The following is a 15,369-nucleotide window of genomic DNA, read 5'->3' as shown; positions in this document are numbered from 1 at the left end:
ACCCAATGAGTGTATGCCCCGAAGTGAGCATGAGATGGGAGACGTGAATCTGCTGTTCCCTCAGTCAGTCTCAGTTCTGCATGCCTCTCATAGTGTGAGCATCTCACCGCGCTGAGTGTGATTCTAGTGTTTAAAGATACGTATTTTTCGTACAACATGGTCCCTAAACGCAAGTCAACTACTTCATCTGGTGCTCAACCGAAGAAACAGCAATCTGTTCCAATGCTGGAGGAAAAACTGGCTGAGATGGTATGTCAGTCTCCAACGTGGTGTGTAAATATGGCCGCAATGAGTCTAGCATTCATGCCATCAAGATTAGAGAGAGAGAGAAATTCGTCAAGCCGTGGCATCAAGTGTGCCAATAACTGCTAGTTGACAAGCCAGGTGCATGAAAAGACTTTAGTGAAGACTGAAAAGGCATTAACCTTATGGCTGGAAGACATGAATCATAAAGGTGTGCCTATCGATGGCAATATGTTGCAAGAAAAGGCTCCTAGCCTCTACACGCTGTTCAAACCTCCTGCCAAAGAGGGACATCCTTCTGATGAGAAGGAATTCAAAGTCAGCCAAGGTTAGCTTAACAGTTTTAGGAACCACTTCAACCTCAATAACGTGCAGACTACTGGTGAAGCTGCATCTGCCAATGAAGAGGCAGCAAAAGCCTACCCCGAACTATTAAAGAAAATCATAGAAGAAAAGGGCTATCTTCCGGAACAAGTTTTTAATGCTGACGGGACTGGGCTCTTCTGGAAAAAAATGCCCAACCGCACTTACATTTTGAAATCAGAAAGACAAGCCCCTGGCTTCAAAGCAGCTAAAGACCATGTGACTGTGTTGTTTTGTGGCAATGCGGCTGGGCATTTAATAAAGCTGGGCTTGCTCTACAGGGCTGCAAATCCCCATGCTCTAAAAGGCAAGAACAAAAAATCTCCTGCCTGTGTTCTGGCAATCAAATAAAAAGGCTTGGGTGACGGCAGCATTATTTCTGGATTGGTTCCACAAGTGTTTCTCTTCGAGGTATCGCTTGAGATCCGGAATGAAAGGACTTGACTTGAAGTGTTGCTGACTGTAGACAATGCTCCTGGCCACCCTGCGGCACTCCGGTTTGCACATAATGACACCGAAGTCGTCTTTCTCTCCCCCAATACCACCTTCATCCTCTCGACCAAGGCGTGATTCACTGTTTCAAGGCCACATACACGAGGCTTACGTTCTCACAGATACGTAGCACTATGGATGCTGATCTCAATCTTAATGTGATGGAGTGTTGGAAGTCCTTCAACATTACTAATTGCATCACTTATATTAAACAGGCAATAGATACAATCAAGCCTGAAACAGTCAATGCATGTTGGCGAAACCTATGGAAAGAATATATGAATGATTTTAAGGGTTTCCCGACCATTGACAAAGAAGTGAAACTCATTGTTCAGGTGGCCAGGTAAGTGGGTGGTGATGGCTTCGTTGAAATCCTTGAAGAAGAAATTGAAGAATTAATTGAAAGCCATAGAGAAACATTGACTAACGAAGAGTTAGAGGAACTGATAAAATCATCAACAGATGAAGATGATGACGACGAACAGGAAGAGCCAGCAAGTTGGAATCTTGCTGAAGTGTTCCAAGCAGCGAAACACTTGAATGATTTAATTTCTGAATATGATCCCTCTATGGAACAAAGCCTCAAAATCACACGTAGTTATTATGGATGATTTGAGACCGTATCAAGAAATGTTTGAGCAGCTCAAGAGACAACAGCGGCAGTTGCCAATCACCATATTTTTCAAGGAAAAACAGCCAGCAGCAGATAAGCCTACACAATCAACTTCTCGAGCTGAACTAGAGCCAACCATTTCGTCTACGACTCGCTCTCTGTCATCCAAGCTCTCTGTCATCTCCATTTCCTGGATCGACAGCAAGCCCTGATGATCCCCTGTAATTACCACCTGTAATTAAAAATACAGTACTATAAAAATTATATTTTGCATATGTACTCTATTGTATACTGTACATTACTATATACATTATACATTTATACCTATTACTGTACAGGGTTGTATACACAAAACCATGTACAGTATACTGTACTTTATGGGCGATTTAAGGGATTTTCAAGGGTAATTTTGATTATACGCGATTTTCGCCTTACGTGCTGACTTTAGAATCTAACCCCTGCATAAGATGCGACTCCATTATAGCTACAAGGAATGAGACCTTCCATTACACGTGTGAAAGAGTGCAAGAAGCCAGAGGCTCGAAGGGAGGTCCAGGAGAGGACCAGGTTGAGATCCCACTGGGGAACTGGATCCCAGACCAGCATGAAAAGTGTTTCAAGGCCTTTCAGGAACCTGACTGTCATCTTGTGTGAGAATACTGATCAACCCTGGATGCGAGAGTGGAAGGCCAATATGGCCACCAAGTGCACCTTGATCGATGAAAAGGCAAGGCCCTGGTGCTTTAAGTGAAGCAGGTAATCCAGGATGTATTGTAGTGATGACTGGACTGGAAAGATATACTGCTCTGACACCCAGCAGAAGAAGCGCTTCCACTTTGCCAGGTAAGTCATTCTAGTGGAGGCCTTTCTGCTTTCTGAAAGAACCTGCCAGACCTAACTAGAGCAGGATTGCTCTTCAAGATTCAGCTATGCAGCATCCATGCTGTGAGGTGGAGAGAGGCAAGGTTCAGGTGCAGTAATAGTCCATGATCCTGAGAGAGCAGGTCCTGGAAGTTGGAAAGTGTCCATGGGGCTGCTACCTCTAAGTCCATGAGCGTGCCAAACCAATGCTGGCGAGGCCAACCTGGGGTGATCATAATTACTCACGCTTTGTCTCTCTTGATCTTCAAAAGGACTTTGCTGATCAATGACATTGGCAGTAATGTGTACATCAGGTCACCCGTCCATGACAGGAGAAAGGCAACGGATGGCAAGCCACTTTCGAGACCCTGCAGAGACCAGAACTGGTGACATTTTCTGTTCTATCTCTATCTGGTGGTGAATTGGTCCACTTGGGGAGCTCCCCACTTCTGGAAGAGTATCTTGACAACCTTCTAGTGGAGGGACCACACGTGGTGAGAGAAGAAGGACATGCTGAGGCGATCCACCAGAGTGTTTTGGACACCAGGGAGGTTGGAGGCTTCCAGGTGGCTAGGATTTTGGATACAGAAGTCCCACAGGTGAAGGACTTCCTGACAAAGGGCCGATGATCGAGCTCCCCTGTCTGTTGAAATAGAACATGGAGGCCTTGTTGTCTGTCAATACCTGCACTAAACCAGACAGATGGGGAAGGAACACTACGCAAGACAGGTGGATGGTCCTTAACTCTCTGATGTTTATGTGCAGCGACAGCTCCTCTCAACAACACAGACCATGAGTTCAGAGTGTACCGAGGTGGGCTCCCCTACCGAGGTCAGAAGCATCCAACACCAGGGACACTGTGGGTCGTGGAGTCGCAAACGGAACACCTTCCAGCACCAGATCAAGTTTGGACTAGCATTGCAGGGCGGTGAGTACCTGTGGCGGGATAGTGAGGAGCTTGTCCAACTGATGCCAGCCACATCTGGAGGGGTCTGAGGCGTAGTCTTGTGTGCTGCACAACATAAGTGCATGCCACCATGTGTCCTAGCAGCCTGAGACGGGCCCGGGCTGTAGTAAGCAGGTGGGTGGTGATTTGGGCAATCAGATCTGACATTGCCTCGAACCTGGCTTCTGGCAGGAAATCTCTGGCTTGGGAAGAGTCGAAGACTGCTCTGATAAACTCTATCTTCTGCACCAGGACCAATGTTGATTTTTGTTCATTTATCAATAGGCACAGTTCTTGGCAGATGACTTGTAGCACCGCAACACTGCATTGGACATGCTCCCTAGACTGGCCCGATAAGATAGTTGTCGAGCTATGGGTAGATTCGGATACCCCTATGTGCTAGGTAGGTTGCAACCTCTACCTTGCACTCTGGTAACACTCTTGATGCTGTCACTTGGCCAAATGGGAGCACTGTGAACTGGTAATGGGTCTGCCCGATTACAAAAGGTAGGAACCTTCTTTAGCCATGAAAAATCGAAATATGAAAATAGGCATCCTACAAGTTGAGGGCAGCATACCAGTCTCCAGGATTCAGGGAAAGGATGATGGAGGCTAGGGAGACCATACAGAACTTCAACTTCTTGAAATATTTTATGATGTCTTGCAGGTTGAGAATGGGGTGCAGACCCCCCACCGCGGCCTTAGGAATAAAAAAACAGTAGGAGTAAAATCCTTTCCCTCTCAGATGCTGGGGAACTTCCTCTATGGCTCCCACCTGCAGGAGGTCTTGAAGCTCCTGAGCAAGCAGATGACCATGAGAAGCGTCCCTGAAGAGGGATTTGGGGTGGGGGAGAGGAAGGGGAGAGGGATAGAAGGGAATTGGAGAGTATATCCCCCTGCCACAGTGCTAAGCACCTACTGGTGATATTATAGAAGCCCAATCAGGGAGGTAGGGCAGTAAACGGTTGGAAAATAAAAGAGGCATCAGATTCCAGTTGCAGACTGGGAGGTTGCTATTGGGAGCACCCTCAAAATGCCTGCTTGTTACCCGGCTGGTGGTGGGTGGAGCCCGACTGAGCAGAGGTAGTCAGCGGTTGGCACTGGCAGCACTTATAGCCGTGGCCTGTCTTACGGTAGCACTCCAACCTGGACTGGCTCCCGAATCTCTGGGTCTACTGCAGTTTGAACCACTTTCTTGCAGGCGCAGGCGTGTGAAGACCCAGGGAGCGCAATGTAGCCTGGTAATCTTTTGGACCATGCAAGCTGTTGCCTGCTTGGTCTGAGAATAGCACCAGGCCATCAAAGGGGAAGTCCTGGGTTTGCTGCTGAACCTCCACTGGGAGCCTCGACCACTATAGCCAAGACGCCCTTCTCATGGACATGGCCAAAGCCATAGTCCTGACTGTCAGAATGGCCAGGAAATCCTGCTTAGAGCCCTCTGGCGAAGAGTCCAAAAGCTTGGCCACGGATTGCCAAATGTTATATCTGCCAAGCAGGGCTGTGTGTGCGGCCACTTGCAATTGGAGGCTGGCAGTCGAATAAATCTTTCTGCCAAACATATCGAGCCTCTTTGCATCTTTGTTCTTAGGGGTCAAATCAGGTTGCCCCTGCCTGTCAAGTTCATTGGCAGTGGATACAACCAAAGAGCTCGGGGACGGGTAGGTGGAAAGGTATTTGAAGCCTTTAGCCGGGACATATTTCCTCTCTGCCCGCTTGGAGATGGGGTGTAGGGAGGAGGGAATTTGCCACAAGGCCTTGATTAACTTTACCACCTCCTCATGGACAGGCAGAACCACCTTAGAAGAGGCTGCTGCACTCAATATGTCAAATAGGGTGTCGGAAGATTCTGCCAACTCCTCAGCCCCCAGCCCCTTTGCCATTCTTAAGTAGCTCCTGCTGAGCTTTGACATGGTCCTGGGGAATCACATGGGAGGGCCCTTCCAATGGCTTATCAAGTGAAGAGGATGAGTAGATGGGTTGACCAACTCCATTTCTGCTGCCAGGGGAGCCTTGGCTGAGGCTGGCTACCACTGGACACCCTGCTCCGACTCCTCTTCTGAGTGTCGGGGTGGACAGGAAACTGTCGCCCATCGCTTCTCAGAAGTCCCTGAGACTGATCACTGTACAAGCTCCGCTATCTGAGGGAATTCCCAAGGGTTCTAGAACTGCCATGGAGTCGTCACTGGCCCTGAGGCAAAGCACTTGCTGGCAGTTCTGGGGGAAATCCCGATGAAACTGGCAGGTGACCTTGGCCCACGGGCACTATGAGCTCCTCGCCTTCTGAGACTGAGAAGGAAGAGACTTGTCTTTGGGACCATGGAGTTATACCTATCCCATAGAACTGGAAGGGACCCTGAAAGGTCATTGAGTCCAGCCCCCTGCCTTCACTAGCAGGTCCAAGTACTGATTTTTGTCCCAGATCCCTACATGGCCCTCTCAAGGATTGAACTCACAACCCTGAGTTTAGTAGGCCAATGCTCAAACCACTGAGGTATCCTTCCCCCACCCCATGGTGGTACCACTACTGCCTCTTTGCCCTTTCCTTTGAGCTGTCCCTGTGCTCATCCCCTGGGGACCGGTGCCAGGAAGTCAGAACTCATTATTGGGTCTCCGGTGACAGAGCTTGGTGGATCAGTGATGGTTGCCTCATGATCAATGCCTCACACTCTGGAAATGGTGCCAGGGCTTCAGTGACTGGGAGCGCAGAGACCTCCATCATGATTCCAGAGATTGGCGTTGGGCCTCTAGAGACTGGTACTGTTGATTCAGAGACCGGCGTTGAGACTCAAGGGATTGGTGCCATGAGTCTGTAGAGTAACGCAGACACTCAGGAGACCAGTGCCAGGCCTGGTCTGGTGGCGTGTCTTGGGAGGTCTGTGCCAGATAGCTGGCAAACAACACTGAGATTCCAGAGAATGGTGCCTGGAGTCCAGAGAGTGGTGCTAGGAGCTCTGGCAGGACAGCTGGCTTGTGTTGGAGGGCAGACAGCACAGCTCTGGAGACTGCTGGCGGGATGCCTCCTGTGGTGGTGTCAGGGAGCAGTGCCAAGCAGATACGAATTGTTTTAAAGGCCCCAGGGCAGGATTGCTCTCGAGTGGGCAACTTGTCTCACAGGCATCAGCAGCAGTAGGAAGGACAATATGTCCTTAAGCAGCCTGAAAGTCCTGTGGTGTGGATAGCTCTGCCAGGTGCCGGGTGCCACTGCTGCTTCCCAGGGTGGTGGGCAGGTCGCAGAGGGGGCTTGACAGATCAGTCGGTGATGCTGGAGCCTGGCTGCACTCTAGAGGGGATCAGCTACCCCACGTGGGTCTTTGCTCACCTCTGGCTTTCTCCTTCCCTTTACAAGACTTGTGAGACTGCCCGATCCCAGTGTGTTTCTTCTGCTTCTTAGCAAGTACTGGGGATGGGGATCGGCACCGTTCGGAGGTCAGGGCCAGTGCCACACTCCGCACCGTCGCAGAGATGCTTGTAGCAGAGTCCAATCTGGCTGGCTCCGTAAGGAGTGCTTGAAGCCAAATGTCTCACTCCTTTTTGGTGTGTGGCTTAAAACTTTTGCAAATGCGAAAGTTGTCACTTGTGGGTTTCCCTCAAGCACTTCAGAAAGCTTACTTACACTAAGGAAACTAATAAGAACTACACTAGAAATTACCCTCAACAATTATACACAGCAAACAATATTAGAAACAACACTGAAAAAGCCAAAAGCTTGCCAAGGCAAGGGACTGTTCCAGCACCACCACTGGTGGTAAGAAGGAACTGAAGGGTGGGGGGTGGCGGTCCTTATACCAGCACATATGCACGTCACTCCAGAGGGTGCCAGAGCCAATCCACTGTGGATACCACTGTGGGAAAAACTTCCAGGACTGGTGCATGTAGCGAGCACCCACCTACAGTGGAATGGACATGAGCAAGCACTCAAAGAAGTAGTAAATTTTTGGCCAATTTAAAAAATGGATACTTACTCAAAAGACCAGAATAAGCTCATGTTAATGAATTAGCAGTTAAAGGTAAAACATTTGTATAAAAAAAGAAAAGTATTTTACGCTTCAGACGTCTTTACATAAATCTTTTGTTGCACTGACTTCCAGATTTGTCATTGCTAAGTCTTCCTGCACCATATATGACTTTTTTTTTGTGGTTCAGTATCATGCAATAAATTCTTATTTGCAAGATTATTACTGGGTTATCCCTTGTCTAAATTAATTTACATTTTAAAAGGCTAACTACAAAAATTTAAATTTTACTGCAAGATATTGACATTCTTTAATAAAAATGGGAGCATAAAGTATGTTCTTTTTGAAATATAAACAGATCTCTCTCAGTTTTCTTAGCTGAAAAGTGTATGTCTGACTAATTAATTCTAAACAATAAATGGAGGACTAGATGATTCAAGGAACTGGTGATGAGACATGAAGTATTTCATTACTAGGTTATTACTGGTTCAAATCTCACAACGATCTGTAATTATTAAAAGTTGTCTCAGTCTGCTTCCTAGTAGACAACTGCCCATATCACTGATATACTTGAGCACACTAGTGGCAGTCAACAGAAAGGCCAAAGTCTGAATGAATAGGCATGAAGAACAAATTACCTCTCAGGTACAGGGGTGGTCTTCCTAGGTTAAGGACTGAGGCTCAAAGATTGAGTGTAGTGAGGAAACTTCCATTGAAACTTGTTCTTCCCACCCCCACACTTCAGAGTGCAATTTTCAAAAGTGCTTAAGAGACTTAAGGCATCCAATTCCTCCTGACTTTCAACTGGAATTGGGCATCAAACTTTCTTGGGCACTTTTCAAAATACTCTCCCCAGGATATTAATGTGTTACTTTCCCAAAGCACTCAATTTAAAAAGAGGAACAAATATGGATCTTTACTGATAAATTAGTTTGCTGGAAAAATTATGATTTAGGCAGAATTATGAACCAGGCTTTAAAATAAATGCCCTTCAGGATTAAAAATTAAACTAAACCCAGCAGTTTAAAACTAACATATAAGAGAGAGATTCATATATCTTACCTGCAAAACAGCATCATTTTTTGAAAATTTTTCCAAACATAAAGTGGGTAAAATTCCCAAGGCTTTTTCTAAAATTGTTCTAACAGTTGTCTTCCCTCCACCTGTAGGGCCTACTAACATCACACCAACCCGAGCCTGAAAACACATTTGCAAAGATCAGCTCATTTCTAAGTGGCACTGGAGCTTATCCCTACAATGATAGACTATTAGAAAAAAATTTCAATGATTTAATGTGTGTACAAGTTTAGAATTCTGATATGAATTTGATTTTGGTCTCAAAAATATTTTTTCTTTCTATTACAATATCAATTTTTGTAGTTCTCAACAGGCATGTGATTATATTAGGATCTTTTGGATACTGTCAGAAATCTTCAAAAAATCTCTGGACTTGTACCTCAAATTCAAGGCATTTGTCATATTAACAAATGTTCTGCTGTACTTACCAGAATTTGATCGTGAAACTGTAAAACTTTTTCTATCTGAGATGCCCAAGGCTGCAAACATAACTGTTGCATTGCAACAGCTACTGATTTCTAAGATTAAAAAAAAAATCACACAGTTAGCACAGTAATAGAACTTAAAAGAAATTAAAAGGTAAAGTGACTGCTTCTGCTGTAAATGCATTCTCCTGAAAACATTTTTAGGAAGGCAGCAGTATCAGAAGCAGAAGAAATTAGAAAAGTAGGTGATTTCCACAATACCTGAGGCTAATATTCCTAAAAAAAAATAAAAAAAAATAGGTTATTGTATCCCCTAAGAATATACAAATGTTTCTGATGCATGCTAGAATGCAATTAACAATATCATAAAGAAATCTCTGATTCATTGCAATCCCAACTATAATGCTTAAATATCATATGCATCCAGTTTAGCACAGCTCAAATTGACAGATAAAATGGAACTGATTAAATTATTGTTTCTTTCTTTTACTTAGTCCTTCAGTGTCATGACCCTGTATTCATAAAACAGTTCTCTTTATTTTCTATGGGCAAAGACACATACTCAGAATTTCCACTTACTTGAATTACAATACTGTACAAATCTTAACTCCTAAGACATGTAACATGTTAACTACAACTCTACCCCGATATAACGCGACCCAATATAACGCGAATTTGAATATAACACGGTAATGCAGAGCTCCGGGGGGGCACGGCTGCGCACGCCAGTGGATCAAAGCAAGTTCGATATAACGCGGTTTCACCTATAACGCAGTAAGATTGGTTGGCTCCGGAGGACAGCGTTACACCGGGGCAGCGGTGTATAATATCATGGAAATTGAAAAGAGAGGGTTACTCACCTTGTTCAGTAACTGAGGTTCTTCCAGATGTGTGTCCCTGTGGGTGCTCCACTTCAGGTGCATGCTGGCACTGCTGATTGGAGATTTTCAGTACCAGTGCCTGGTTGGGATGCGCATGCGCAGTAACCATCTCATGATGCTGTTGGCGATTCAACTAGCAGTCACGTGTCCTAACCCCTTAGTTCCTTTTCTACTGTATAGTCCTTACTGCAAACTCCGAAGTAGAGGGAAGGAGGGTGGGTGGTGGAGCACCCAGAGGGATACACATCTCGAAGAACCTCAGTTACTGCATAAGGTGATGAACTCTCTCTTCTTCAAGTGCTGTGGGTGCTCCACTTCAGATGAATGTAGAGCAGTGCCCTCATGAGGATGGAAGGGACTTGGGAGTGGAGTCAATTGCTGAGGCTAGTACAGTGGGGCTTAGTCGTGTATTCAAGCTGGAACCAAGAGTGATTGCACAGTGGTTCGTGAATGTGTGTTCAGAGGCCCAGGTGGCTACCCTGCAGATATCTAGAATGGGAACATTGTGTAGAAATGTTGTGGAGGTAGCTAAAGCTCTTGCCGAGTGGCCTCTCATGCCCAGAGGTGCTTCAGTTGTATGTAGTGAATAGCATGTATGGATACAGCTGGATATCCATTTGGATAATCTTTGAGTCATATGGCAGAGCCTTTTGATTGTTCTGTTGTTGACACAACGAATCTAAGAGATTTACGGAATGGCTTCGTTCTGTCTAGGTAAAAGGCTAAGGCCCGGCGCACATCCAGTGTGTGCCGGATTGCCTCTTGAGCATTAGTGTGTGGTTTTGGGTGGAATGTAGGTAAGTGAATTGGTTGGTTGAGATGGAATGAAGATGATATTTTGGGCATAAACTTAGGATGTGTTCTAAGTGTGACTTTATCCTTGAAGAATATTGTGTATGGGGGTGAGCCATGAGTACCCCTATTTCACTAACTCTTCGTGTGGATGTAATGGCGACCAGGAATGCTACTTTCATAGATAAGTGAAGTAATGAGCATGTGGCTAAGAGTTCGAAAGGGGCTCTGGTTAGACTTTTGAGAACCAGATTTAAGTCCCAAGAAACCACACCCACATGGGTGTCTGGATACATATTCTGTATGCCCGTTAGGAATCATTTAGTAATAGGGTGGGTGAATACCAATGTCTCATCTGCTTCTTTATGGAAGGCCGTGATGGCCACAAGGTGAACTCTAAGCGAGCTCGTAGCAAGCTCTGAGTTCTTTAGGGATAATAAATGATCCATGATTAGTGGAAGTGGTGCCCACCTTGCAGCTGTTTGTTTTGGCACTACAGGAAGAATCTTTTCCATTTTTGGAAGTAAATAGTGCGTATGCTGTATTTCCTGCTGTTTATTAACACTTGTTTTACCTGTTCTGAGCAGGTTTGTTCGTTGGGGTGGTCATGCCTTCAGGTGAAGTCTCTCTGGGTCCAGACAGAGGACTTGACCAACATCCTGAGAGAGAAGATTCCATAGGCGAGGAAAAGTGAACAGTTTGAAGATCACCGTGCGTGACAGGTAAGGGAACCAAGTCTGTCTGGGCCATGTCAGTACTATGAGTATTATTTTGCCTCTGTCTGTTCGTATTTTGTGCATCACTCTGGAGATCAGAGGTATCAGAGGAAATGCGTATAGAAAAGGAGCACTCCATTTGATGAGGAAAGCGTCCCCCAGGGATTGTGCTCCGAGTCCTGCTCATGAACAAAGCTTTGGGCATTCCTTGTTTACTGATGTCGTGAACACATTTATGTGTGGTGATCCCTACATGTGAAATATGTGTTTATTTTGTCGTTCAGTTCCCATTCATGCTCTTGGGAAAATCATCTGCTTAATGTGTCTGACGTCATGTTCAGTCAGCCTTGGAGGTATGCTGCTGTAACAGAGATGTTGTATTTTATGAAGCAATTCTATAGTTTTAAGGCCTCTGTGCATAAGAAGTGAGAATGTCCCCTCCTGGCGGTTTATATAGAACATACATGCAATGTTATCTGTCGGGATCCTTATTGTTTTGCCTCGTATAATGGGGAGGAAATGTAGGTATGCATTGCGAACCGTGTGTAATTTGAGCAGGTTGATCTGTAAGTGTGTTTCCGTGGGGGACCACTTGCCTTGGGTTGTATATTGCTTTAGGTGAACCCCCCATCCGACCAGTGAGGCATCTGTTGTGATTTGTACCTGCTGAAACGGGATGCCTGAGTACACGTTTATTGGGTTTGTCCACCACTGTAGTGAATGTAGGACCTCTGGGGTTGGTGTGAGTCTTTTGTGTAGGTTGTGCTTTCGTGAAAGCAACGCAGGTGTAGTCTGGCATGTTTTAAAATGAAAGTGGTGGCTGCCATATATCCCAGGAGTTATCGGCAGGTGCAGGCACCTGCAGGCTGTCTGAGATCACCGATATGACAGAGGTCAGTGCTGTGAATCAAGGCATCGATAGCAATGCTTTGGTCTCTACTGAATCCAGGTGCACTCCTATGAAGTCCAGTTGTTGTACTGGAGTTAGGGTAGATTTCTTTTTGTTGATTTGTAGCCCTAGGGAGTGAAACAGAGAGATGGTTTGTCAAGTCATGTGTAGTGTTTCCATCCTGGTAGAACCTTTTAGCAGGCAATTGTTTAAGTATGGGAATACCAGTATTCCCTGTCTGCGTAGATGAGCAGCTACCACCGCTAGGGTTTTGGTAAAGACCCATGGAATTGTCAACAGCCCGACTCTGTATTGGAAGTTATCTTGTCCCACTGTGAATTGTAGGAATTGTCTGTGAGCAGTATGGATGGTAATGTGAAAGTAAGCATCTTGTATGTCGAGGGCTGAAAATCAGTCCTCCTCTTCCAGAGCTGGAATGATAGAGTTCGGTGTGACCGTTTTGAATCTGTGGGTGTGGACAAATTTGTTCAGTTTTCTGAGGTCTAGTACGGGTCTCCAACCTCCATTTTTCTTTTGAGTCAGAAAATAATGGGAATAAAATCCTTTCCCTCTGGGTTGTGCTGGAACTTATTCCATGGCCCGTAATTGTAGAAGGTGATCTACTTCTTGTCTCAATAGGTGCCCGTGAGAAGGGTCCCTGAAGAGTGATGGGGCAGGCAGGTGGGTAGGTGGGATGAAGGTAAACGGGATGGTATAACCTGTTTGAATGATCTCCAAAAAACAGTGGTTCATAGTGATGGTGGCCCACATATGGTCGAATGGTCAGAGTCAATGACCAAAAACTTGGATTATTGGTTCTATTGGCGCTGGTGGTCGGGGGCGGTCGGTCAGACCCTCAACCAATACTTCAAAATTGCATCTTGTTTGAAGATGACTGGGATGTCACAGTCTGGGACTGGGTAGGGTGATGTCTCTGTGAACTGTGCCTTTGTCTTTGATTATCATAAGGCCTCTGTTCTTTCTGTCCAGTTGTGTCTATTGCACTGGTAAGGTTGATATCTCCTACATCTGTTAAGGGGCGTATAGATGCCCAGGTTTGGGGCGTAGTTCAAAAGTCTTTCATTGAGTGCAGGACTTAATCTGTTTTTGCCAAGAATAGTTTTTCCCTGTCAAAGGGGAGGTGCCCAACTTTAGTCTGGAGGTCCTTTGGTATTCCAGAGAATTGTAGCCAGGAGGCCCTCCTCATGACTACTGCTGTAGCTGTTGTGCGAGCAGCTGTGAACACGATATCAAGGGACGCTTGTAAAGCAGTTGACCTTAGGTTGACCTTAGGTTATGGTGGATTGGAATTGATCCCGTCTGTCTTCTGGGATGTCTGCTATGAATTCACTGAGTTTTTGGTAATAATCATGCTGTGTAGCTGGCCATGCGAAACTGAAGGGTTGCCGATGAATAGACTTTTCAGCCAAACAAATCCAATCTTTTTTAGTCCTTGTCCAGTGGTGTGGATTTATAATGGTGTTGTTTCCCCCCCCCCAATTGATTCACTGTCTTCACAACCAGTAGTATGGCTGAGAGGATGAAAATAGGAAGTCCATACCCTTGTTGGGCACTTAATACTTCCTGTCTGCCCTTTTGCATGTCGGAGGTATGGTTGCTGCTGTTTGCCATACTTGTTCTGCTGGTTCCATTAGAGCACTATTAATTGGTAGTGGAATCTTAGTCGAGGATGCTGGGTGTAGTATCTTGAGCTGATGTTGGTTTTCAGTCACTTCTTCCAGCTGGATATTCTGGCTGGGTGCCATCCGTTTGAATAGCTCATGAAATTGTTTTGAGTCATCTGCAATGGTGGGCGGAGATGGCATGACTGCCTCATCCAGAGATGAAGATGAATTGTGATTTGGTGATTGCTCTTGGTTGTTGGAATCATCCAATTCCTCTACAGAGTCCTCCTGTGTCTCCGAGGGCTCGTTTGCAGTATCTGTCACAGGGCGTATCTGTCACCTCTGCGATGTATAGGGCCCTTGGGCCTGAGCACGATAAACTGCCCATGGGTCCCACTGTGCCCACTGCATTGGGAATGGCATGGGGGGCACATCCACAGGTTAGTCAGCCATGGAGGCATGTCCCTGTGTACGTGTTCCCTGGAACTTGTGTGCAACGCTGGGGGTTCAGTGCCCAATGGGGAGGTATCTCCAGAGTAGAAGACTGCCTCATACATATCAGCTTTCTCATCACTTGAGAATCTGGAGGCATTTGGTGATTCCAGTTGCACCAGTGCCATTGGCACCAGAGAATCATCGGTGCCGAGTATCAGTGTGGATGAGATTCTGGTATCAGCTGCTTTAGTGAGGGAGCATGGTGCCAAGGGCAGCGGTGCCATGTTCTTATGTGTAGAAGCCTGGGAGGTTGATCCCATCCGCCTGTGCATGGCCTTTGCTGGTGTCGACTTAGTACGGTCAGGTATCAGCTCTGTAGTATGTGGCACCATAGGAAGGGGCATAGCGAGCTGAGGCATTGTCGGCACTGTGTCCTTCCTTGGAGTAGTTGGTGCTGTGGAGGAAGTTGATTTATGCCTGCAACTTGATTCCTTATCTCTGCCAGCCGAGGTCCCAGTATTGGCAGTGCTGGAGATGCTCGGAGTATCAAATATGGTCACCCTGCTGGTCACCATGGATAGCGATCTTGCTGGAGACCGTTTTCTCTTCAACGGTTCTCCATGAGCAGGAGATGTCTTCCTCTTCCTCACCTTTTTGAAGGAGAGGGCTCTTGCTCTGTTTAGGGATAAGGTACCTGGCGAATCCCCCAGTTCCTGGAGGTGTTAGGGATTTTTCCATAAAAATCATTTTGAGTCGGAGATCCCTGTCTCTCCTCGCTCTGGCCTTAAGATTACTGCAGTGAGAGCATTTCTGAGGAATGTGCTCCTCTCCTAAGCAGCAGACGCATTGTGAGTGAGTGTCTATTGTAGACGGGCATCGCGTCCTTACAAGAAGTACATCTTTTAAACCCAGGAGAGGCTGGCATTTTCAGAGTCCAATTTTGGTCATGGGATAACTAAAGGAAACGGAGGGAAAAAACCCCTAGGGAGGGTTTTTTGTTTTTTTGGTTTTTTTTAGTTTAACCAGTTAGAAAAAGAAACAGAAACTTAGTTCAACAA

At 46.0% G+C, this 15,369-nt stretch overlaps 1 protein-coding gene across 1 annotated transcript in view; it reads right to left on the bottom strand.

The window, feature by feature from the left end:
- The window catches only part of DNAH14 (dynein axonemal heavy chain 14), a 490,898-nt gene that overhangs the window by 228,248 nt on the left and 247,281 nt on the right, over nucleotides 1-15,369 (bottom strand). Inside the window, exons 37-38 of the mRNA XM_050948398.1 lie at nucleotides 8,977-9,066; nucleotides 8,534-8,668 (exon numbers count right to left, since the gene is read on the bottom strand). Of these exons, the coding sequence (XP_050804355.1) occupies nucleotides 8,534-8,668; nucleotides 8,977-9,066 (225 nt within the window). The remainder of the gene's footprint in view (nucleotides 1-8,533; nucleotides 8,669-8,976; nucleotides 9,067-15,369) is intronic.

Source organism: Gopherus flavomarginatus, chromosome 4 (assembly GCF_025201925.1).
Source record: "Gopherus flavomarginatus isolate rGopFla2 chromosome 4, rGopFla2.mat.asm, whole genome shotgun sequence".
In the NCBI taxonomy this organism is placed as follows: domain Eukaryota; kingdom Metazoa; phylum Chordata; order Testudines; family Testudinidae; genus Gopherus; species Gopherus flavomarginatus.
The sequence above is the reverse complement of the archived record's forward strand: the minus strand, read 5'-3'. Positions and strand labels throughout refer to the sequence as shown.